The sequence below is a fragment of the Piliocolobus tephrosceles genome, chromosome 12 (assembly GCF_002776525.5).
Source record: "Piliocolobus tephrosceles isolate RC106 chromosome 12, ASM277652v3, whole genome shotgun sequence".
NCBI classification, from domain to species: domain Eukaryota; kingdom Metazoa; phylum Chordata; class Mammalia; order Primates; family Cercopithecidae; genus Piliocolobus; species Piliocolobus tephrosceles.
Window position 1 is genome coordinate 4088515 of NC_045445.1, and position 24071 is coordinate 4112585.

A 24071-nucleotide genomic window follows, 5' to 3' on the forward strand; every position below is an offset into this window, starting at 1 on the left:
TTTTTTGAGACAGAGTCTCGCTCTGTTGCCCAGGCTGGAGTGCAGCGCTGCGATCTCGGCTCACTGCAAGCTCCACCTCCTGGGTTCAAGTGATTCTACTGCCTCAGACTCCCAAGTAGCTAGGACTACAGGCCCCCGCCACCACGCCCGGCTAATTTTTGTATTTTTAGTAGAGACGGGGTTTCACCATGTTGGCCAGGATGGTCTCGAACTCCTCGCCTCAGGTGATCCACCCGCTTTGGCCTTCCAAAGTACTGGGATTACAGGCGTGGGCCACCGTGCTGGGCCTATTGCTCCATTCTTTGTGTCCATGTGTATTCAGTGTTTAGCTTCCACTTATAAGTGAAAACATGCAGTGTTTGGTTTTCTGAAATTCTTGTATTCCTCTTTTTGTAGACAATCCACTACTTTTATTTTTAAATATTAGGAACAATAGCCTCTGTGTGTCATGCACTGCAATTTTTTTCTCTGATTTTGCAGTTCATCTTGTAACTTGTATGGTGTTTTTCCGTGTGTAAGCTTTTTACTTTACGTGGGCAATTTTATCACTCTTTTCTTTTCTTTTACGGTTTCTGGGTTTCATGTCAAGATTGGAGAAGCTTGCTCTACACTGATACTATAAAATATCCACCTTGGCTTTTCTTTTTTTAGACGGAGTTTCACTCTTGTTGCCCGGGCTGGAGTGCAACAGCGCGATCTCAGATCACCGCAACCTCCGCCTCCCAGGTTCAAGTGATTCTCCTGCCTCAGCTTCCTGAGTAGCTGGGATTACAGGCATGCGCCACCATGCCCAGCTAATTTTGCATTTTCAGTAGAGACAGGATTTCGCCATGTTGGTCAGGCTGGTCTTGAGGTCCCCACCTCAGGTGATCCGCCCGCCTTGGCCTCCCGAAGCGCTGGGATTACAGGTATGACCCACCACACCCGGCCCACCTTGTTTTCTGATAGTGCTTTCATGTGTTATTTTTTCTGTCTTACTCTTTGAATCATCTAAATGTATCTTAATGTCAGGAGAGAGGTAGAGGACCCAGTTGTTTTGTTTAACTAGCCAGTTTGTTTGGTAAACTAGCCAGTTTTCCCAACACCAGGTATTGAACATCCCTCACTGATGTGAGATGCTGCCTTTCTCACAGTCTCAATCCCCATGTGCGCTTCTATTTATTTTCCTTCCACTTTATTCACATCCTTTTCAGTGTCCACAACCATATTGTTTTAAATAGCTTCATGATACGTTTTAATATTTGGTAGCACTAGAACCCTTTCTTGGTTCTTCTTCTTTTCTTCCTCTTCTTCTTCTCTTCCTCCTTTTCCTCCTGCTTCTTTCTTCTCCTCCTCCTTCTTTCTTTTTAGAAATTTCCTGGCTATTCTCGTTTTGTAGTCTTCCAGATAAATAATTTTGAATCACTTTGTCATGTTCCAGAAAATAATACTGCCAGAATTTTCGTTGTGATCACAGAAGTTTTACAGATTCATTTGGGGGAAAAAACCCATCTTCCCAGAATACAGAAGGGGTGAGGGAAAGACAAACATCAAGGAGAAGTCCCAGGTTCTGGACTTGGAGACCAGGAGGATTTTGGGCATCCAGGAGCAGGGCAGGGAAGTGTGATGGCTGCCTTTCACTGAGTAGGAGGATGCCTGGACTTGGGGGAACTATAGAAAGTTTGGTTCAGACTTTCTGAGTTGGAGATGTCTATGCGCAGTCCACAGGGAGAAGCCCGGGAGGTAGAGGCCCTCCTTACTGCCTCCCTCATTCACTCTGAGGTCCATTCTCTGCATGGACACTGAAGTGACCCAAGACTTCCTTTGTTGGATCAGGATCGTCTCCAGGGCCCTGCATGGTCTGGGCCTGCCCACCTCCCCACCCCCTCTCCTGCCTGCCCTCCTCTTGCTCACTGGACCCTGCCCACCAGCCTCCTTCTATTCCTCCTAACATTTGCACTTGCTGTTCCCTCTCTGCTTGGAACATCCTAGCTCTTTGCATGGCTTGCTCCGTTCCATCTTTTAATCTAAGCTCAAATATCACTCCTTCAGATACGTCTTTCCCCAATATCCTAGCTAAAGAGAACTGCTCCCCACTTCCCACAAGCCCTACCAAACTGGGACTCTCCTTCTTGCTTTCTTTCTCTCTGCCCCTTCTGTGTTTTTTCCACAGACCTTGACACAACTTGTTACTGTTTTATTTGTTGATGTGTTTACATCATTTGTCTCCCTATGATGGTTAGTTTTATGTGTCAACTTGGCTAGGCTATAGTGGCTGTTCGTCAATCAAACACTGATCTATGTGTAGCTGTGAGGGGATTTTGTAACTGTGATTAATCAGTTGACTTTAAGTAAGGAAGATTATCCTGGAGAATGTGGGGGAAGGGGCAGACCTCAGCCTATCAGTTGAAAGGCCTTAGGAACAAAGCTGAGATTTCCCCGAGGAAGAAGAAATTCTGCCTGTAGACTGCAGCATCAGCTCCTGCTTGAGAGGTTCCAGGCTGCCCTTCCTGACAGCCTGTCCTATGGATTTTGGACTTGCCTTGCCAGGTTTTTCCTCTTCCTTGACCCCGCAAAACCATATATATCTCCTGCTGGTTTGTTTCCCTGGTGTAATCCTGAGGGACGAACAGTCCTCCCTTCCAGTTCACTCCAGGAGAGGTTGGGGATCATGTCTGTCTATTTCCCCATGCCTGGCACATGCATGTTTATTGAATCACTGAACAACCACACATTAGGAAGCCAGTCATATGTGCTTCTCCAGAACCTCATGTCCATTACCAGACCTCCCTGGCTTTTGTGGCTGGAGGACAAGTGAGAGATAGTAGGTTACCCACAGACCTTGGCCCTGGGGGCCCCAGGGGCCCTAGCCTCCTGTAAGGGAGGAGGGAGCCCCTGAGGTCTCACCCACCTCCCTGGAGATCTGGCACTTTCCCCTGGGGTTGGCCTCAGAACTGGGCGGGGGGGGGGGGGGGGGGGGGGGGGGGGTGGGGGGCCGGGGGGGGGGGGCAGATGATGGAGTGGGTTGTAGAGGGAGCACCTCCCCCCTAGCAATCATGGTTTTTTCTGCGCCTCTCATAGGGAGGCCTTCAGGCCTCCACCTTCAGCTCTTCAGGAGCTACAGGCATCTGAGTGCCTTCTGCACCAGTCTTCTCAGGGACAAACTTGCAGTAAGAAAGAGAAGGCTGTTGTTGAAGCAGGATGAGAGTGAACTCTTCCGTGGGGGATACCCAGCAGTCTCCAAGCTCTTTTATCCTGTCTTTAAGTGGTCTAGAGAGCTTCAGCCCAACATGAGACCCAGTCCAGCAGCGTTTCCCTGCGAAGTGAAAGTTAGGACCCTGACTAGATATACCACGCTGACCTCAGCCAGAATGTCAAGATGCTGAGGTGCTGAGACGCTGGGATGCTGAGGTGCTCGGGTGCTGGGGTGCTAGGATGCTGGGGTTTTATGATACTGGGTCGCTGAGATGCTGGGATACTGGGGTGCTGAAGTGCTGGCGTACTAGGGTGTTGCCATGCTGAAATGCTGGGGTGTTGGGATGCTGAGGTGCTGGGTTGCTGGGATGCTGGGATACTCGGGTGTTGTGATCCTTGAATGCTGTGGTGCTGAGATGCGGGGCTGCTGGAGTGTTAGGATGCTGGAGTGCTGCAGTGCTGAGATGCTGGGGTGCTGGTGTACTATGGTACTGGCGTGCTGGAGTGTTGAGATGCTAGGGCACTGGGATGCTAAGGTGCTGAGATTCTGCAGTGCTGGGGTGTTGGGATGCTGAGGTGTTAGGATGCTTAAGTGCTGGGGTGTTGGGATGCTGGAGTGTTGAGATATGGTAGCGGTGGGATGCTTAAGTGCTGGGGTACTGGGTGTTGGGATGCCTAGGTTCTGGGATGCTGAGATGCTGGAGTACTAGTGTGCTGAGATGCTGAAGTGCTGGGGTACTGAGATGCTACAATACTAGGGTGCTGAGATGCTGGGCTGCTGGGGTGCTGGGCCACTGGGCTGCCGGAGTGCTGAGATGCTGGGACTCTGGAGTGCTGAGATGCTGGGACAATGGGGTGCTGGAATACTATGGTGCTGGGGTGCTGGGGTATTGAGATGCTAGGGTACTGGGATGCTGAGGTGCTGAGATCCTGGAGTGCCAGGCTGCTGGGGCATAGGCTCTTGAATCCATTTGTCTGCCCAGGGGAAGAAACCAGAAGATAAAGAGCTAATGAAGGAGTCTTGGTTGAGTGGGAGGAAGTAATGGAAGAAGCAACATCTTGTAGAGCAGCAGGAGAGAATGGACCTCAGGTTGGGAGAGAGGGTCAAGCTACAGGCCAGAGAGGCAGAAGCGTTGCAGCTGAGTGTGGGCTCTAGGAGCCAAGGGGAAACAGGTTTCTGGGAGGAGAGAGTCCAGTACTGCTAAAGGGGCAAGTCTGCTGAGGACCGGGAAGCTTCATTTGGCTTTATGACCAGGAGGAATTTGGAACTGTGACTAGAGCACTTAGGGGGAAGTAGGCAAGACTGGAACCAGATTGCTCTGGGTTGAGGGGTGAGTAGGAGGCGAAGCAGGGCACTGCCACTCCTTTGAAGGGTGGCAGAGCGCTGGAGTTGGTGCTGGATGGGCTGTGGGGTGACAGGGTCATGTGGAAAGCCCCTGGGGGGTACCTGGAAAATGAGAGGCTGACAGTGCAGTGAGAGGACAGCTAAGGGAGAGCAGACTGGCAGAACACGCACTGCCAGGAGGAACGAGGATAGGGTCAGGACTGCCGGGGCAGTGAGGCCAGCCTGGGGTCAGGTGGCAGGCAGGACGTGTCCAGGAAGCTGGTCTGCACTGCAGCCCACACTGGCTCAGCCTTGAGGTTCCCTGTGTGGTTGGGGTAGGAAGTTGAACCCTCTGGGAATGGAAGATGGAACCAGCTCTGTGAGTCAAGCTTAGCTTTCATCTGTGGGTCTCTGAGGGCTGGTATAGCTGAGTGGGGACAGGTGTGATCCATGAGGCTCTCAGGTTGAGGTGGCCCCTCTGGGAGGTCTTCATTTTCCCAGCAGGTGGGTTCTAAGCAGCAGTCGCTGGGCAGGTGGGTCCAACACAGAGCCAGAGAAGGGTGAATGGGCCTCCTGGCACCCCACCCCTGCTGCAGCTGAGCTCAGTGACAGAGGGGGACAGCACAGCTGAGCCCAAGTGCTTTGGTGTGGCCCCGAGGGAAAGCTGCAGCCTGCCTGGGGCCTGGCATGGTTGGGACACTTGAGACAGAGGGACAGTAGTGGGAGCTGCAGTGAGGCTGGCCCCTGGAGAGGTTTCCTGAGGAGTGCTGCCTGAGACGGGCAGGGAGAACAGAGACAAAGTTGGTGACAGGGAATGAAGGCTGACTGAAGGACTTTACCCAGACCTGTGAGGATATCTCTCTCACCTGGAAGCAGGAAGGGACTGTGTGAGGACTGGCCAAGAGCTGGAGTGTTGGGATAATGACTCTTTCGACGACCCCTCTGTCCCACGTCTGGTCCCTGGACCGGGGAGGTCTGCTTCCAACCCCATTGGTCGATCATTGTCCCTTGTCATAGCCATTGAGAATTTTGGCAGGGGGCATGTTCTTAGAGCATTTTTAGGCTCTGCAGGACATAACAGCTCTGCCTCAGAGCATACGCCTTTCTCAGCTCCTGAAAGCCACTGATTAAATTGGAACATTTTGTACCTTAGGGATGAGGATATCAACTCTTCCAGCCAGTTAGAGGGATAAATGTGATGATGCATTCAACTGTGACTACATCTGATCCCAGCTGTTGCTTCAGCTGCACTCCTACAGCACATGGTGGGAGGTGTGCATCCCAATAGCTACCTCCCCACTTTTGGGGAGATGTGGTTTCATCCATGAAACCTGGATACCCGCCTACCAGGTTCTGGTCTATCAGGTGGCAGGGTCTGCTCAAAGAAGGGCATGCGTGGTCTTCGGCAAGGGAGACAGGACGGTGGTGCAGAGAGTCTAGACCCTCAGGGCAAGTCCCCGCCACCCCTGCTCCCAGGGCAGTTGTCTTTGTGGCCTCCCATCCCTCTCTGTTTCCTCCTCTATAAAATGAGGGCCTGAGCCCCAAATAACAGGCTTCTTTGCTGTGATGCAAAACTGCTAAATCTTTCTTTCTGACACACAAGGCATCGAGCAGCCTCTGAAATAAGCAAAGCCACTAGCAGGCTTCCTGACTTGGCTTTGTAGGTACTGAATACTCCCTTGAAAAATAAAAACATAGAGGCACTTTTCTCCTGGCTGTTTATTACAGAACGAAGAAAAAACACACTGGCTTGAAACAGACGCCAGATTTCAAATGCAGAGGCGAAATACGAGGTGGCAATTAAAATGTGATTACACAAAGTCTGGACACTGAGGAAAGGTTACAGGACAGTGGGTGTGGGTTTTCTATAACAGACACTTAAATATACATGACAATAATTGCAGATAGAAACCATCAAAGACAAACGCCAAATCAACTATTAATGTTTACAGATGTTCCCCCTCAAACCACAGAGCCTTACATCAAAACAAATACTGAAAGGCTTTAAACCAGGAACAGCTCGCCTTCACCCCACGAGGGTGCACACAAGCTGGGCTTTTTCTCGCGGTCTGAATGGTAAAGGGAGGAGGATACTCGAGCTCCTCAAGGTGGATTGCTGAGACAGTGCTCGGCTCACACGTTCTCTCTGCGCCTCTCCCAGATCTGGAGAACTCTCTCAGTCTCCTGGTAAAGTGTCTCTGTGGGGCACTTAACGATAAAACGGCTTCTGCTGTAAATGCTCATTAGGAAAGAGCTAGCGGAGACTGAAAGGTTTGCAAAAGAGATTAAGAATCACACAAGGCAATAGGATTTTCAGTGAACATAGAAATACATGGCCAAGTGGTTTTCTATTTGGCATTTGTCAACTTGCACAAGAACTCTTGGTCACATCCACATTGCTCATTGCATCAAAACCATAAGCGACTCAGCCACCTAGCTTAACAAGGTATCACTGGAGCAAACAATACAGTCTGCATATTTGTAACAATGTATAATAAACACAAAACAATGCATAGTAAACACAACTCTACTGAAACAAAAGCCGTCGCTTTATTTACAAAGTCACAAAATGAAGTATAAATACTTCTGTCATTAATGTTTAGGAAAACCATTTACAAAATTTTCAAATATGTACACGTAGCTTGAAAAATCACCAGCTTTCCATTTTGTCACAGGTAGAGGGAGGGATAAGCATGGGCTGACAACACCACTCAAATTGTAACGGGAGACACCTGCGGGCGTGGAGTGACACCACTCCCTAGAGCGATGTCAGCGTGGGCGTTTCTATGGGCATCCTGCTCAGATTTAAAGCGCCCCAGCATCCTGGGTGACTTGTCCAGCATTCTGGGCTGTGGCATTTTGAGCAGCAGCATGCTGTTCCAAAATGTCATCGATCAGCCTCAAGTTGCACACCCAGTCTTCATCTGGGCTCACACAGGAGCCTTTCAAGAGAGCTTCAATGAAATCTACCTCATTGCAGTCAGGTGACGAAATCAGATCATTTGGTGGGGGTTGGGGGTGGCGCAAAAAGTCGGCAGGTGGCAGCTCAGGGGGAATACCCGTTCTGTTGAACGGACGTGGGAACTGGCTGGCGGCAACAGCAGAAGCAGCAGCAGTGGTGGCAGCAGCAGCCACATAGCTTGGTGGCTCGATGCCCTGTATGGGGCTCAGGGGACTAAAGCTGGCCATACCCCGCTGGAGGAACTTGGTGGTGTTTGCTACAGGCACCGGGCCCCGCACCGGGCTCTGCCTGAGGCTCTGGCTGCCCAGCAGGCTGAAGCTGGGGTTGCTGGCCAGAACAGCACTCACCTTCTGGCCAGGCCTGCCTTCAGAGGCCATCTGATTGGGAGTCGCAACTGTCTGCTGCGATGGGAACACTGGGGCCATCAGGGGCACTCTTACAGGCGCCTTGGCAAAGATGGAGTTGCTATCAAAATGCTGCTGAACGCTATTATCCACTTGGCTCAGGGGTGGTTTCCCGGAAACTGCTGTGGTCACAGCTGCAGCCGCTGTGCCCCATGCAGCATTGTTAAACACAGTGGGAATTCTTGGCACACTAGGCCGTCTGAGCTGGTGGGGACTCAAGGACTGGGTGCCCAGGGAGCTGGGACAGAACCCAGGCAGGGGCACTTCTGGTGGGGTGGCCTTGGGACTCTGCGTGTGCTGGCAGACAGGGCCAAGACTGCCCAGGGGAGTCTGGCCTGAGTGTGAGGGGATGGGAAACTGGGAGCTGGACGTGAAAATTCCTTGCCGCTTCCCCAGAGTTGGTGAGATCACTTCCGTGCCCTCGCAGCTCTGGTGCCTGCTGAGTGGGATCATTCCTGGACACAGATTGTTCTGAAGGAGCCCAGTTCTGGGTGGCATCAAGTGCTTGCTAGATGGGGGGCTTGCCTTGATCCGGCTACACTTGGAGGTGACTTGTTCTTGGACGGCTACATACAGAGAGAATTGGGGATCAGTTCCAAAGGCATCCTCGACTTGGGCTGTGGCCACCGGAGTGGGGCTCCTGGCCCAGCACGGACTTCTCACCTCCCACCCTTGGCTCTCTACTGAGCCCCCCGACCCTGCTCCCCAATTCCTCACAATTCCCCTCATTTCTCTGCCCTCAGCCTGGACTTCCGTTCTTCTGGGAAGCTGCCCCAACTTCCTAGGTCCGTGCTCACCAAAAGCAGATCACACTAGACTGAAATGCCAGCTGATTTGTCTCTTCAAGAAAATTGGAAGCTCCCGGAGGCCAGAGTCCATGTCTGCTTTTACACTCAGTGCTCTGTATGCAGGGCCTGGCACTGCCCACCCTTTGACAGGTGGTGCATATTTTGTAGAAGGAAGGAAGGGGCCAGGTGGGGTGGGCTGGTGGCGGGAGCTACCTCAGTCTCTTCAATTCTCTACCCAATGGATGTGACCTGGGACAGCAAGTGAGTGTGGTGAGTAAATGCGGGTGGTGCTTTGTTCCCCTCTGTTCTCCTCATAGCCAAGATGGTCTCTGAGTCCAGATCTGGGGCTCAGACAACATTTGTACAACTGAGCTGTAATGGGGTTCCTTTCTGAAGGCTGAAATCTAGGAGCTGACATTCCGGACTCCCTGAGTTCTGAAGAGCCTGGGGATGCAGAGACATGGAGCAGAAGATGGAAGGCAGAGTCCCAGGTGCCTAAGATGGGAAATGCATCTCCCCTCATTGTCATGAGAGTCCATTCTAGCTGATATCTACTGTGGCCAATATCTACAGGTACTTTTTTGGAGTGGACACTGAGTCACGTAGCAGTCATATGGTTTACCCAAAGTCGGGTAGGGGAGACAGTGCAATCAGGGCACAAGCCCAGTGTGTCTGACCCACCGAAGAGTCCATGCTTGTATCTACAAAAATGATTTTTTTCTCTTGTAATGGTGCCTAGGTTCTTTTATCATCATGGCATGTGTATGTTTTTCAACTAGGTTACAATCTAGCCTTATAAGGTTAACCTCCTGGAGGCCACCAGCCTTCCTGAAACTTGTCTGTGCTGTCCCTGCAACTGGAGTGTGCCCAATGTGGCACTCCAGCCTGGACAAGTGGGACACAGACTCTGCTGGTATCAGGCCAAAAGAGGTCTTCCATAAGACCGGAGGAGCAATGGTGTGGAGGTGTCCCGGGCTACAGTAAAGATGCTGACCACCTGTCTGAGGGCAAGCAGCCTCTCCTGACCCTCAGGCAAACGCTGAGTGTTCCCAAGACTACCCTTGGCCTGGTGCAATCTCATCCCACTGGTGCATAAGGGTTGCTGAACTCATGACTCCTTGGCTAGCCTGCAAGCTCCATGAAGTGGGAACTACATCGGGCTTTTTGCTAACTGCTGTATCCTAGGCCAATAAATGTTGATCACATTTATAGTGGGGACCCCTGCTATCTATCTGTGGAGGCTCCGGGAGCCCCTGACACAAACTTTCTGAAGCAGAGCCTCCCCAACCCCTTTTCCATTTCTTATACCTGACAGATGTACCAGAAACCCATTAGAAATGGAAGGTCACTGCAGCAGTGTGTGAATATGTGTGTGGGAGAAGGGCAGGATCAGAGCCCTGTGGGTGTGGCAGCCCCCAAGTGATTCTAATCCAGATCCTAGCGGGTGTGTCCCTGTCCTATTGAAATAGCTGCTTTAAGGGGCCTGACTCAGGGAAATCAGTCTCTTGAATTAAATGATGATTTTGGAGTCATTTAGACCAGGCCTTCAATTGGGATCCTGCTCTTAGAGTTGGATGAATTATTTAACTGTTTTTCAGATCTCCTCTCTCTCGATGCTTTCAGAAACACAGACAGTAACTGCTTACTCTGAAATGAATTCTCACCCCACTTCCACATATGCACCCCTTGCCCACTGCCTTGGGAACACTGGCCTTAACTGCTTACCTTGAAATGGACTCATCTGTTGGGAGATATATGCATTCTGCCGTTCAGGGGTCATTGCCATATGACCTGATCTCTGTTCCTCTTGCTAAACAGAACATGAAAAAGACAAATTAGATTACAGCTACCAATAAATAATTAGCCTGAGGATCACTGCGTGGGGATCTAGGACTTGGCTTTGGTGTAGCAGAAAGCATGAATGAACACACCAACACGCATTCGCATGCATGCCCCACCCTCTCGAGCAAAATTCCACAGGTATAAATAAGATTCTGCACCTGGGTTAAAAACACCAACTGCAACAGCATAGAATGGGGCAGGAGAGACAGAACTTAATAGCAAGAGCACACAGAAAAAAGATTTAGGCATTTTGGATGTCCATCTGCTCAGGATGGGTCAGCAGTGAGATGTGGTCACCAAAAGAACAAATGTAACTTTAGGTTGCATTAATAGAAGCAGAGTATGTAGAAGGAGGGAGGTGACAGTCCTGTGCTAACTCTGCCTTGGCCAGACTATACCCACAGGAGTCTGGGCATGCCAGTCTCAGGGAGACCCAGACAGACTGGCTGCATTCAGAGGATGGTAAGTAATGAGAGTGGGGATTGGACTTCAAATTACCCAGACAAGGAATGGCTGAGCAAGCCGAGGATGCTGTGGCTGGGGCAGAGCAGACTGCGGGCTATGTAGTGGTGGATGCCTAGCCTCTGCAGGGCTGTCATAGGGAAAGGACATTGGGAAGAGGACCGAGGTTTGTTCCTGGTGGTCCTGGCATGAACGGCCGGATGATCACATGGTCAGGTGGACACAGTCTCCAACACTGGGAGTAGCCAAACACTTACTGCCAACCTCCCGCCCTTCTCCTGACTAGTTGCAGCATAGGCAATTCGGAGGAGCTTCCTGTCGCCATCTGAAAGCTGGCGGGGTGGGCAGGGGGAGGAGTGAGCCAAGTTTTAAGGCCGCAGTTTCAGCACTCAGTCTGGGATCGGCTCAAGGAGCAAAGGGGAAGAACATAGCCAGGAGGGAATAACATGAAAGCCCCCAGACCCAGAGAAGGCATGACTTGCTCTGAGACCGTCAGCCAACTGGTGTCAGGTTGTGAGTTGGATCCAGGTCTGACTCCCAGTCCAGTGCTTGAAGCCTCCTCACCCCACATAGTGAGGGGAGCCCGGCCATATCTGCTCAACTGCTGCCACCTCTCTCCCCTTCTCAACCACCAAGGCAGCTCTGTCTGGGAGCACATGCTCCACGTCCACTTTCTGGTCTGTGTCCCCCCAGATGCCAGAGGACTTGACTCTACAACACGGTCTGCCCGTGCAGTGCCTGCTTTTCCAGCAAAGGGCTTCTGGGAACCCTTCTCTGCACTCGGTGGGGCTGGCGGGTGTGGGGCGGGGTAGAGACCCAGTGCTTGGGACTGTGCCCGGCTCTCAGGCCTGGCAGCAGTTCCTGGCCTTGGTTCCTGCCAAGGCAGAGAGGACAAACACATGGCACCGGGAAGACTACACCAGAAGCGATTCCACCAGACTGGGGTTTGCTTTTCTATCCCGCCCTTAGCCTGCTTCCTGTCCTGGTCCCTGCCTCCCCCTCCACTGGAACTGCTGTGTGGGCAGTGAGGGGCTGTTTCTCAGCTGCCCTATGGAGCTGCCCTCTCCCTGCTGAAGCACTGGCAAGGCGGCAAGGGGTGGGGGTGGGGTGGGATCTGCCTTCTCAAGCTCTCATTATACTGAGCATGTCTCACTCATTATCTTATGTCATCTAGCAACACCCCATGTGGACACTGAGGAGCATGGGGGTCACATGACCACTTCCCAAGGCCACACCATCCGGATCTGCCTGAGATGGTCAGGGTTGGCGGCCATTTCTGAAGGCAGTCCTTTCGCTTTGGCTCTTCTCCTTGTACCAGCCTCAGGACATCAGGGCAGAAGATCTACAGTCCCCAGCTTACTGATGTGACAGCAGAGGCTCAGAGAGGTTAAATGACTTGCCCAAGGTGACACGGCTAAGAAGTACAGTATCTCCTAACTGCAAACCAGGTGCTTCCGCTGCTTCTGGGGACAGATTCCTGGGTGGCTGGCTAAGGCTAAACGGTCCTTAACTCCATCCCCACCGGTTGCTGCATTAGTTTCATCATATAACACAGTTGTAGAGAGGTAGGGGTTGGGGGGAAGGGGCAGATGGAGGCTAGAGAGTGTGACTAAGGAAACAGCAGGGGAAGTGTGGTAAAGTCCAAAGGGAGGGACGGAAAGAGAAAGCCAAGCCCAGGGGCGTGCCAGACAAAAGGAAAGGCCGCGCCCGGGCAGGGCAGGCTTCAGCGGGTGCTGGGGCGTCTTCATCCTAGGAAGCACACATTCCAGAGGACCCCGGAGTCTAATGGAAAAGCTGGCCAGCGTATCACTATGGAAACTGCCAAGGCCACACAATGCTGCTGACACCCAGCCTGGGTGCTGGCGGCCAGCTCTGCAGGACCTTCAAGTCTAGGGTGCCACCAGCAAGCGAGGCCCCTCCATGGACTCTTCACCTTACGGCACTGTCCAGAGGCACCGCCAGTCCTCTGCTCCTATGCTGGTCCTGCGGTCCCTGGCAAAAGGAGCCAGAGCATTCTCTCCAGGCCTCCCGACGAGGCTGCTTCCTTTGTTTTGCAGATGGAGGCTCCCATCCTTTGTTCTGAATCAATGTGCTCCAAAGATAAGCCTCAAGAAAACAGTTGTTGCCTTTTGACACTGACAATTAGAATCGTTGGAAAATGGAGAAAACAGGAAATGACAAATGGTTTCAGTGACCAGGAGGAAACCGTGCCTGAAAGTTGCTGCTTTGTGACTGGGACACTTGCTTTCTGTTCTCTTATGAAGGACGGCCTAGGCCGTGTGGCCTTTTATAAACAAAGCTATGAAGGGGTCGTCAAATTTTCTAGGGTTGCAACTGTGGCACTAGGTCCTATTGTGCCAGGTGACACTGACAAGCAGCACTGAGTTCTGTGCGAGCCCAGGTGTGCTTCTCGCATGGTGACCCCCAGAGAACTAAGGCCCGGCTCTTCCTCTGTCACACCCCCTCCCAGCTCCCACCCTCAGACAAGGGACCACATTCACAGACAGTCTCAGCCAAGCTGACAACCTTGGAAGTCCTTGGGATGCCCTTCTAGAAGCTTCAGGCTGATGCCAGGAAGCTGTAAAGCCCTCACCTGTCTCTGGGGGTTGTGTGCTGGGCAGGAGAGAGGGGACAAAGCCCAAACTCCACCACTGCCTGCTGGCACAACTGAGCCCACACCAGGCACTGCACCAGCTTCACTCACCAGCCAACACATGCTAATGTCTCCTGTTTACCCAGGTGCAATCACCTGAGTGCTGCCTTCTCACCACTACACGGGAAGAATGATCTCGTTACCAATTCAACCACTTAAGCGGGCAAAAGGACTCCAACTGGGGAAAGGCAGAGTACAAACGATCAGGGGGACTGAGACAGATGCCCACAAAACGTTCCTGGATTTCAGACGGATTCGGGCTGAAGTTCCTTGCCCCATGATCCCCTGGAGGAGAGCATCCTGACTCGGACAAGAATTCAAATGACATAGCTTCTGGGGGATGGCAGTGAATGGATCCAAAGCCTTGTTTTATAAAGAATGTGGAGGAAGGGAGGAAGGAAAGGAGGGAGGAGGAGAGAGAGCGGGGGAGAGAGAAGAAAGAAGAAGAAGAGAAGGAAGAGGAGGAGGAGGAAGGGGAGGAGGGAGGAGGAGGGAGAAGGGAAAGGGGGGACAGAAGAGGGGAGGGAGGGGGGAGATTATCTACCCCTCCAGCTAGGAAACTCCTGTCTCCTTTCCCAGCAGACACTGCTCCATGAGTGCCCCCACAGACAGCCAGCCTGCCACACAGCAAAAGGGCTCAGCTACCTGTCCCAAAGGTTGAGCACTAGTGTACTCCACAAGAAAAAGCACCTTCTTTTGTACTTTTTGGAAGCCAGAATTAGAAACAACTCATTGACACTTCTGACTTTTCCTTTGGAATGACAAGAAGATAGTATACCGCATGGGACCCCCACACATTCAAGATCTGAGTGGTGGGGACCCCCACCCCCACATGGGTGGAGCCCCCTGAGACCCATGGGCTCTGACTGGCCATGGCCCATAGATAGTGACAACGTAGACAGTGCTGTCTGAAGTCTAGCTGGAGGATGGATGGATGCTCTTAGGAAAAAATTCCCTTCAGTCGTCCTTCAGAAACTATAGCGGCTTCCTAAAATGAATGGCAGGCAAGTTTTGATTGTTTCCTAAGTTCCTCCTAACTCTCAGAGCCTGTGACTCAGCTTCTCCAGAATGCCTGCAGGGAGGCAGGACCATTGGGAGTAATGAGCACGAATTGGGTCACTTCTCCCAGTGGACTGTTAACACCAAGATCTGGGGTGGAACCCATTGAACACCTGCCCTTTTGCGTTGCCTTGGCTCAGTGCCTTTCCTTGCCCAGAATGCAGCCAGAGGGATACGGGCCACAGTAACTCTGGGGCCCCTGAACTTACCTTCCCGAGACCCTGATGGGAAGGTATTGCTTACTTGACAGTCCAGTCAGCCCCTCTGTCACTCAGTTGACGAACATTGATCATGGGTCTACTGTGGGCCAGGCTTTGTTCCAGGCATGGGGATAACACCGTTTGTCTCTACTCTTACGGACACAAGTAAATCCATCAAAGCAGATAATGCTCTAGTGACCACCCAGTAGGGTGAAGGAATGGAGAGTGGGCAGGTGCTGGCAGAAACCTAAGGTCAAGTCATGGGACCCCAACGGGGAACTGGAACCTGCCACACCATTTTCTATGTTAGGGATCTTTCCTTGCTCTTCTGGAGACCTCACCCATGGTAACGGTGCTGCCCGCAGGTTTGAACTGGTCCGAACCTGTCACTGGGGCTTCACAAAAGGAATGCCATTGAAAGCAAATGGCAGAGGTCTGTATATGAAATTCTTTTTACCCTTTGTTTTCTGTCTTCCCACATGACCTATGACTGCTGCAAACTCTATTCTGACTCCTCAGTCTTGGCGGGTCTGGGAAGCACTTGGTTTAGATGCTAGGAATGATCCTGGGCAAAGGAAACAAATATATTTCCAGCTTGCCTTTCTTCTTCCCCTGTGGTGCCTGCATCCTCTGTCTCGCACTGACTCACAGGCTGGACTGACAAGGCAGCTGTGTTGAGAGGGAGGATTTAGTGAATGCCAGGCCTGACCCTCAAAGGCCCCCAGGTGGGGCCAATTTCCAAGGTTCTTAGAGAAGATTTGGGGCCACAAATCTGCTCTGCCCCTTCAGTGCTGAGTGAAAGCTGTTGGCTTGAGAAGAGAGAGAATAAGTGAGGGACAAGAATTCTCAAGGCAAGCTAGCTGAGATCCTTTCATTTGTGGCTTCCAAAGAGGGAAAGGCAAGGCAGACAAGGGTGGAAACAGCGACATCCTGAGGGGACGATGTCCGTTTTGCTAATTCCGTTTCCCTGGCAGCTTTGTGCTGGACAAGATTTCTCTGGTTTCAGCTGAAGAGTGAACAGCTGAGGAGCTCTGTGACTCTGAGAGAGAGAGAGAAATCAATAGCCCTTGAAAGGAAAGCACTGCTTGTTCTTCCAGGCCAGGGCAGGCAGGATAAAGAGAACAAGGCTGTACATACCAAAGCAGAATTTCCATTAAAGGCCAGAATCCTGGGAGGCCCTTTCAGCTTAATGACCATCTTCTGATCACTATCACTTAGAAAATGTTCACGTCTCCAGTTTTCTCTGCAGATAGGGCAGACATCTTGTGCACATTGATATTTTATGCACCAGATGCAATTCTCTGCAAAGGCCCCCTCTGGCTGGTATCCATCCGCTTGCTCTCATGACCACTAATGTGACTCTGGGGGCAGGTCAAGCCATTCCTTCTAGACTCTAGAATCTAGAGGATGATCCCAACTCACAGCCCTCTTGGACAAACTTGGTTTGGATTCCCTCTGCCTGTACTACCTACTGGACTGCCAGTCCTCCAGTAGGGCAATCCAACTTCCTGCCTCTAGGGTGTGGGAGTCCTGGGCGGGGTTTGGAATTCACAGCAGATGGCTGGCAGGAGAGGCAGTTCCCGAGCACCCACTAGGTACCAAGCAGCAGGTATCAGGTGCAGGGCTTCGGAGGTGCAGAAGAACAGCCCCTGTCCCCCTCAGGTTCCCAGTCTGGCCTCAGGGACAGAAAGGCAGGGATGGAAATGGGGTACTGGAAGGCGCACAGCTGAGGGAGAGAGCAACTGCACCCCGGACAATCCCCCACTCATTTCCCTGGAGGTGGGGCTGAGGCACCTGGAGCACTCCGCTTGCTTGGGTTTTCCCTTTGCCAAAGAATGCCGGGCAGAAAGTAGAGAACAAGCAGGCCCAGGAAGCACTAGAAGTCACTCATGGGTGGACAGAGCTTTACCTTCGGAGCTGTCACCTCCTGTGTTCCTCCCAACAACCCTGTGAGGCAGGCGGGCAGGCTGAGCAGGGGACTGTGCCCCATTGACAGATGAGAAAAGCGAGGCTCAGGGGGAAGTGACTTACCTGCGGCATCGCAGCTAGGCAGTAGTGGAGCAGGCACCTGCCTCCAGGCCTTCGGATCCCAGCTGCCCCAGGGCGCTGCCTCTGAGGTGCTGTACGAGGAGGTGACTCTGGCCAGCTCATGAGCAAAGGAGCTGCTGGGCAGGAAGGACTCACTCCCCAGGGCCTGGCAGGATGGGGGCTGTCGCCCGAGGCTGACCTGGGGGGGCCTGGCTTCCCCAAGCTTGCAGGCTTTGTCTACATGAGTCTACAACAACCGATTGAACAATCCATCAGCTGCTTGGCCACAGAATGGTTCTGACTGATCTTGTTACTGCCCTGAGTGCCTAGCTGGGTTGTTTGGGTGTTGTGGTTATACCCACCAACTGGCTTGGTGGAACGAAACCAAACAGCTTTGTGAGCTTAGCTTGTCTTGGGTCGCAGACTTCTTTGAGAAGCAGTTATAAGCTATGGTTTCTCTCCACAGAAAAAGCACTTATGGTGTCTCTCCCTTTTCAGCCCACCAACATTTTACATCTAATTTTGGGGGGTTTTCTGGGCCACTTATTACCCATCTGTGGATCTCACGTGAAGACTCACCTGGCTTGAGAAATCACTGTCTTGTTGAAAATGGGAACAAAGCTAAGTCAGATAGCTGGTTCATCTGCAATGACTTTGACCAAGCCTGAACCCACCCCACCCCCCCCCCCCCCCCTGACCACCCCCCACAACGGAGCACACAACTCTAAACTGGTTTGTAGGTATGTGTGTGTAAACACACTGAGGAATCTGCAAAACCAAATAGTGAGTGCAAAACCAAACAGTCATGAGTAAATCTCACAATAACCACGTCCTGAGCTGCAGCCCTTGTTGAACTATACCCTACTAGGGCCCCAAGATTTTAGGACTTCTGTGGGTGGGACCTCCCCTTTCTATCATGCTTTAGAAGACAGGGATTTCACCAGAATTGAATGTATTGAACATATGACCCATTTTTTTTTCAGCCAAAGGCAGTTAAAATAACTTCATACTTGATATCTATGTCAGCAAAAGCTGCAAAACGCAAATGGGTGGCTGCTAAGAGCCCTGACACCCTGATGAGCACACCAAGTGCTTAGCAACAGTGGTGTCCAAAGGACCAGGTGGAAGCCTGCCTTGATGAGAAGTTGCTCTTCTTTCTATATGAAGCAGCAACTCTACTCTCCTGCTTTTAATACCTGAGCTGTGAGTGATCATCTATGTCCATTAGCAAACATCCTAGTGGAGAAGGAAACACTCATACCTGAAATCTAAGCTACATAGTTGGAATCACTTCAATTTATTGCAATAAACACATACTAAGCACCTATTGTGGGCAAGTCTTTGCAATAGATAATAGTTCAGTACATATTTTGATGTAATATTTGAAATAACAATAAAAATTGCCACCACTGAATTTATTGAGCATTTGCTGTGCTTTAGGCACTAACCCAGGTTCTTTAAATATTTGGTCTTATTTGATCTGTATAAACAGCCACCTATGAGAAAGGGACTATTATTGTCCTTATTTTACAAATGAGGCCACTGAGGCCCAGAGAGGTTAACTAAGTTGCCCAAAATCATACAGCCCATTAGTAGCAGAGCAGGATGCAAACCCAGGCTTGCCTCATTCCCAAGCCCACATGTCGTTTGCATTGGTATGGATGTGTGCATGTGTTTAGTCATTAGCATGTTATATGACAAGCAAGTTTTGAAACATAGAAACTTAAAATGTGCCATTAAGAAAAGTGCAGGCAAGGTTTTCTAAGGGGAGGTGTGGACCTCCGGACAAAATTTTAAGAACAAATTATAAATACTTAAAAATGGGAATAAGAAGACAACCTAACTACCTGAAGAGTTTTAGAGATGACCCATGCCCACCCTCTAAAACCCAAACAAAAACAACAAAGTCAAGAAAACCCATGAAATCTTAGCAAGCAATTTCTATGTACTTGTGAAAAGGATTTCTTCACCATTCTAATGGGATTTATGCCAACCATAGAGGTCTCAGTGCCCCTCCCGTGGGGTGGTTCGTGAGTACAGAGCTGAGCTCACTGGCCATCTGCAGCTTCATGAAATCAAGCTCCAGTTTGTCCTTGGAGCAAGGTTATCTGGGACATGAGCAGAGACGTTGCTTTCTACAATGGACAATTCTTTCTGCCTGCATACCTAGCTCATTGATAACTTTAAACACCATTTTATAGCCACACTGGAGTTTTGAAGACCTCAATATGCAAATATTACTCTGGCTCTGATTACTTGTCTGCTCCATGACAACACACTCTAAAAGCAATGAATGGGGCTTATTTGTAGAGAACTGAAGCGTTTTAAGCTTTTGCTCAGGAATCCCTGGTAGCTTCGTGTGACTTGCAAGATATTAGTGATGGGTCAAGAAACAGGGCCCCCCATCAGCATTAACATACGCTTGCAGTGCCTCAGTAGTCCATCAGGCAGAAAAAACTGCAGATGGCACATGGAAATGACCAGCGGCGGAAGATACCCCGACAGCGTGGGCAGTTCTATTTCAGCAGCAATCAAGAGGGGACCTGGAGCCACTCAGTCAAGTGGAGCAGGGTGGGAGCAAGCGTTGTGCAGACCAATGCAATCCCCAGTTAAAACACAAAATAAATAAAACAGATGAGATTGTCTCTTGACTCTGACTGACTGGGAGCTTTATAGCTGATGCCTGTGTCTTTTCTCCATTTTATTTAATTAGGAAAAGAAACTGCTTATCACACACTCTAAGCGTGAGGTACAACCTCCACAGAAAAGGTTGTTAGGAACATTTCAATTTCTAGAAGTTTCTAAACATAAGGTAAATCCAGCTCTGTCCTTGAGATCACTGCGCATCTCAGAAAGGCAAATCAATCAGTAATTGGTAGGCATAATTACTAGCTCATGGACTGACAAGTTCTACACTATTTCAAATCTCACAGAAGTAAGCCATGGGACAGATAGAGTCTGATAGTGGTGCCCCGTTTCCTGGAGGTCACACCTGCTCATCCCCCTGGACCCTGGGCTTCTCATGATTGTCAGAGTGCTTGCTGGAACCAGGTCAACCCAGTTTCCCTTCCCCTGAAAAATTCTCCAATGACTCACACCAGACTAGAGATGCAAGTGCAAGCACATCCACCCTCTCAGCAGCCAGGTTTTGCGCTCCATAATGTCACGTACCCCCAGTTATACCAATCTCCTTGGAGCGCTCCAGACAGGCTGCCATGTGTGCTCGGCCCTCTGTGCTTGTGCTCCTTGGTTTGCCAAGCCTGGAATGCCCTTTCTCCATGATGGTACTCTGGGAATTTTGTGTGTCTTTTGAGATGAAGCTCCTCCACCCTGGAAATTCTGCCTCTCTTTCCAGGTCCAGCTTCTGTGGCTGAATACCCTTGGCTGACTGAACATTCTTGCTGGGCCAAGTCTTAATCATCTCTAAATCCTTTTGGTGTCCCGACAGTACCTAGTCCAGACAAAGGGCTCAACAAATACTTGCAAAATTCAATAAACTTTACTATGTTACTAGCTTGGCATGGTGTTCTAGGCACTTGGGAGATTATAATCTGATGAACATTGTGCTAGCCTTTTTTTGGGGATAAACATCAATGATAAACTGAGCCTTTACTCTCATGTTAGCATATCTACTCATCTCTTTTCAATGCTGGTTGGTTTATAAAACCCATCAGTAGAACAGAGAGTGATCATAATCATATGGTGAAAATAACATCAGCTTACACATTTACTGAACATGCTTTAGTGTGCTGGGCACTGAAATCTGTGCACACATGAATTTGAGATAGATTGTTCCTAGCTAATAAGACGAGGAAGTGGAGATGGGCTTACTCAGGTCACACAATAGCAAGGTGGGGTACAGACAGAAACCAAGCTAGAAACCAACAAATCCCTGGGTTTGGAAATGCATGGGCTCCTTCTCTGCACATGGCGAGGAGCAGTCAGGTGCTCCTCCTTCTTTCATACTGAAATAACTCTGCATTGTTGGCTGTTCTGTAACACTCTGTGCTATTCTGTAGCTCAAATGGCTCTGGTGCAAGAAGCTCAGATTATGACTAACCCCCATAGATATTCAGCTGCTTTGCAAGAAGTGGATGACTGCTCTGGGTTTATAAATTATTGACTAGATTGGATATTGGCCCAATCTTCACTCTGGTGATTCAGAAGGAGATGCATGCACATTTGCAAGGTTATAGTAGTGCACTCTAATTACACTGGCTTCTGAGAGCTTGTAGGTTTCTCGACTTAATCATTCTGGAATTAAGGTAATGGATCCTTAACACCTTTTCTTTCTCTGACCTTTACTAACCATGTAACATAAATGAGCAGAGAAAACCCAAGAAAGTGAACTGGAGACTTGATGAGTGTGCCAAAGGCATTCGGAGTCCAAGGTCCTCTGTGGCTCCCTGACTTCAGAAGCCAGCCTCAGTTGTTCAAGTCACTCGTGAGGTTACTATGCTAGAGCACTAAGTATTATCCAGATAGCCCAAAGAGGTGAAGGCAGAATGTGGAAAACCTGGATTTTTGGGCAAGTTGGTGAATGCCTCCTGCCCCGTGTCAAAGAGAGGTGATAGGAGACAACTTTGTGAATTTGAAATAATGCACTGGGGAAACAGGAAAATGTCATGTGAGTCACTCTTCTTGGCTTTTTTTCTTGCCATTACCCTACTTGACCAAGTGAAAATGGGATTTCAATATATCACAAGTATGCATCTATTGATAACAATGCAAGAAAGCTGTACAATTCAAGTCTGAGATTTTGTAAGAAACAGAATCTCAGAATCTCTGTAAGCAGCACCATCCAACAGAACTTCCCGAGTTGATGCTGAATCATCCCAGAAAGAATAGAATGCTCTAGAGCTGTGCTGTTCAATATGGTAGCCACTGGCCACATGAAGTGTGTAGCACTTGAAATGTGGCTAGTACAAATGAAGAACTGAATTTTTTTTAAAATTTTTTATTAATTTAAATAGTTACGTGTGACTGCTGGCTACAGCATTGGACAGCACAGCTCTTTGGCATAGAGGCTAAGAGTCCAGGCTCTGGAAAAAGAGTGTCTGGACTTGAATTATGGGTTTGCCACTTCCATGCTTTGTAATTGTGGGAGAGTTACTTAACGTTTCTGTGCCTTAATTTTCTCATCTGCAAAAGGGATTAATAGTTGTATATTATTCATAGAGTGGTAAAGGTTAGGAGGACTAATAGAATGAACACACATGCAGTGCCTGGCATATTGTATGCACTCCAGGAAGGTTAGCAGCAGTATTAATTAACAATAATACTTCCACCATGTATTGAGCCCCTTTCAACGGTCCAGGCACTGACCTATGAATTTTACACAGATTAGCCTAAAACTGGACATGCTGTTCTAGGTGTGGTCTGGCCAACATGACTCAGCAGGACCTGTGTTTTGGTGAAGTACATTAATAATAATTGATGATGGTAATGATATTATAAATATTTATTGAGAACTTACTCAATGTAAGGCACTGACCCTTTCCCAGGGTCATTTCAATTAATGAATCCTCAGAACAATCCTATGAAGAAGGTACTATTATGATCCCATTGTAAAGATAAGGAAACTGAGGCGCAGAAAGGTTAAGCAACCTGCCCATGATCACCCATTGGTAAATGCCAGAGCCTAGACTAGAACCTAGGTATTGTCTGATTTCAAAGCCTGTGCCAAGCTTTGTGTGATCAAAGTGCCCGAGTGAAACTTCTGTTGTTGTAGTAAGTAGACTAGCAGCAAGAATATTTTGGAAGGCCACTGGGATTCTACAGATGTGCAATGGCTGCAGGGCTGGCTGCTGTGAGACTCAGGTGTCTTCTTTTTATAATAACTGTACCTTGAAATGAGAAGAACTCCAAGTTGGGGAATCTCTGTTATGATACGTATGGTATGGTGGGTGGAGGGGGTAGATAAGTTTCACTAAAGAAATTCTGGCTGGGCACAGTGGCTCATGCCTGTAATCTCAGCATTTTGGGAGGCTGAGGTGGATGGATCACCTGAAGTCAGGAGTTCAAGACCAGCCCGGCCAACATGGTGAAACCCCATCTCTACTAAAAATATAAAAAGTTAGCCAGGCATGGTGGTACATGCCTGTAGTCCCGGCTACTTGGGAGGCTGAGGCACAAGAATCACTTAAACCTGGGAAGTGGAGTTTGCAGTGAACCAAGATCACGCCACTGCACTCCAGCCTGGGTGACAAAGTGAGACTCCATCTAAAAAGAAAAAAAAAAAAAAAGAAAAAAAAAGAGAGAAGAAATTCTACAGAAAACTCTATGGTAGCGCCAATCCCATTCATTTGGTGGATCTGTTCTGTAAATTTGCATTTTGTAGAAGTTTTCTTGGAGCAGAGTACCCCCTAAGCAAGACCTGGAAGAGTTTAGGCTTTCCTGGAGTTTTTCAATCACAAATGTATATAATTTAACTTTAACATTTCAAAATGTAAGTGTTTATGGCTGACTGAAATTGACTGGGTCCAAAATCAAATTCACTTAATCATGTAAATTCTCAGATTTGAAATTTAATTACAGAATTAAGTTCAACTGATCAATTGCTACTTTGACAAGGGGAAAAAGAACCCAATAACAGAAAAAGGTAGAACCCATATAAAGAAATGAAGGAGGCCGGGCGCAGCGGCTCAAGCCTGTAATCCCAGCACTTTGGGAGGCCGAGACGGGCAGATCACGAAGTCAGGAGATCGAGACCATCCTGGCTAACACGGTGAAACCCCGTCTCTACTAAAAAATACAAAAAACTAGCCGGGCGAGGTGGCGGGCGCCTGTAGTCCCAGCTACTCGGGAGGCTGAGGCAGGAGAATGGCGTAAACCCAGGAGGCGGAGCTTGCAGTGAGCTGAGATCGGGCCACTGCACTCCAGCCTAGGCGACAGAGTGAGACTCCGTCTCAAAAAATAAATAAATAAATTAATTAAAAAAAATAATAATAAAATAAAATAAAGAAATGAAGGAATTACTATCCCCTGGTCAGTTACCTCACTGTGGCACATTCCTGTGGATATCCCACAGTACCTGGCATAGAGTAAATCTGCAGTACACTTCCCACTTCTGAGGTTGAGGCTGTGGGGCATTTTCACAGTGACCAAGGCTGTGCCTATTGTCAGCAATGCTGGGTAATGAGGTTGGTGGGCCTCTGGGCATCATGCTACTTGGG

At 49.6% G+C, this 24071-nt stretch overlaps 1 protein-coding gene across 1 annotated transcript in view; it reads right to left on the bottom strand.

The window, feature by feature from the left end:
- Window positions 1–8019: 8019 nt before the first annotated feature.
- The window catches only part of MAMLD1 (mastermind like domain containing 1), a 139783-nt gene continuing 123731 nt past the window's right edge, over window positions 8020–24071 (bottom strand). The window contains exons 6-8 of the mRNA XM_023202185.2: window positions 16900–17143; window positions 10378–10462; window positions 8020–8430 (exon numbers count right to left, since the gene is read on the bottom strand). Coding sequence (XP_023057953.1) covers window positions 10422–10462; window positions 16900–17143 — 285 coding nt within the window. The 3' untranslated portion in view covers window positions 8020–8430; window positions 10378–10421. The remainder of the gene's footprint in view (window positions 8431–10377; window positions 10463–16899; window positions 17144–24071) is intronic.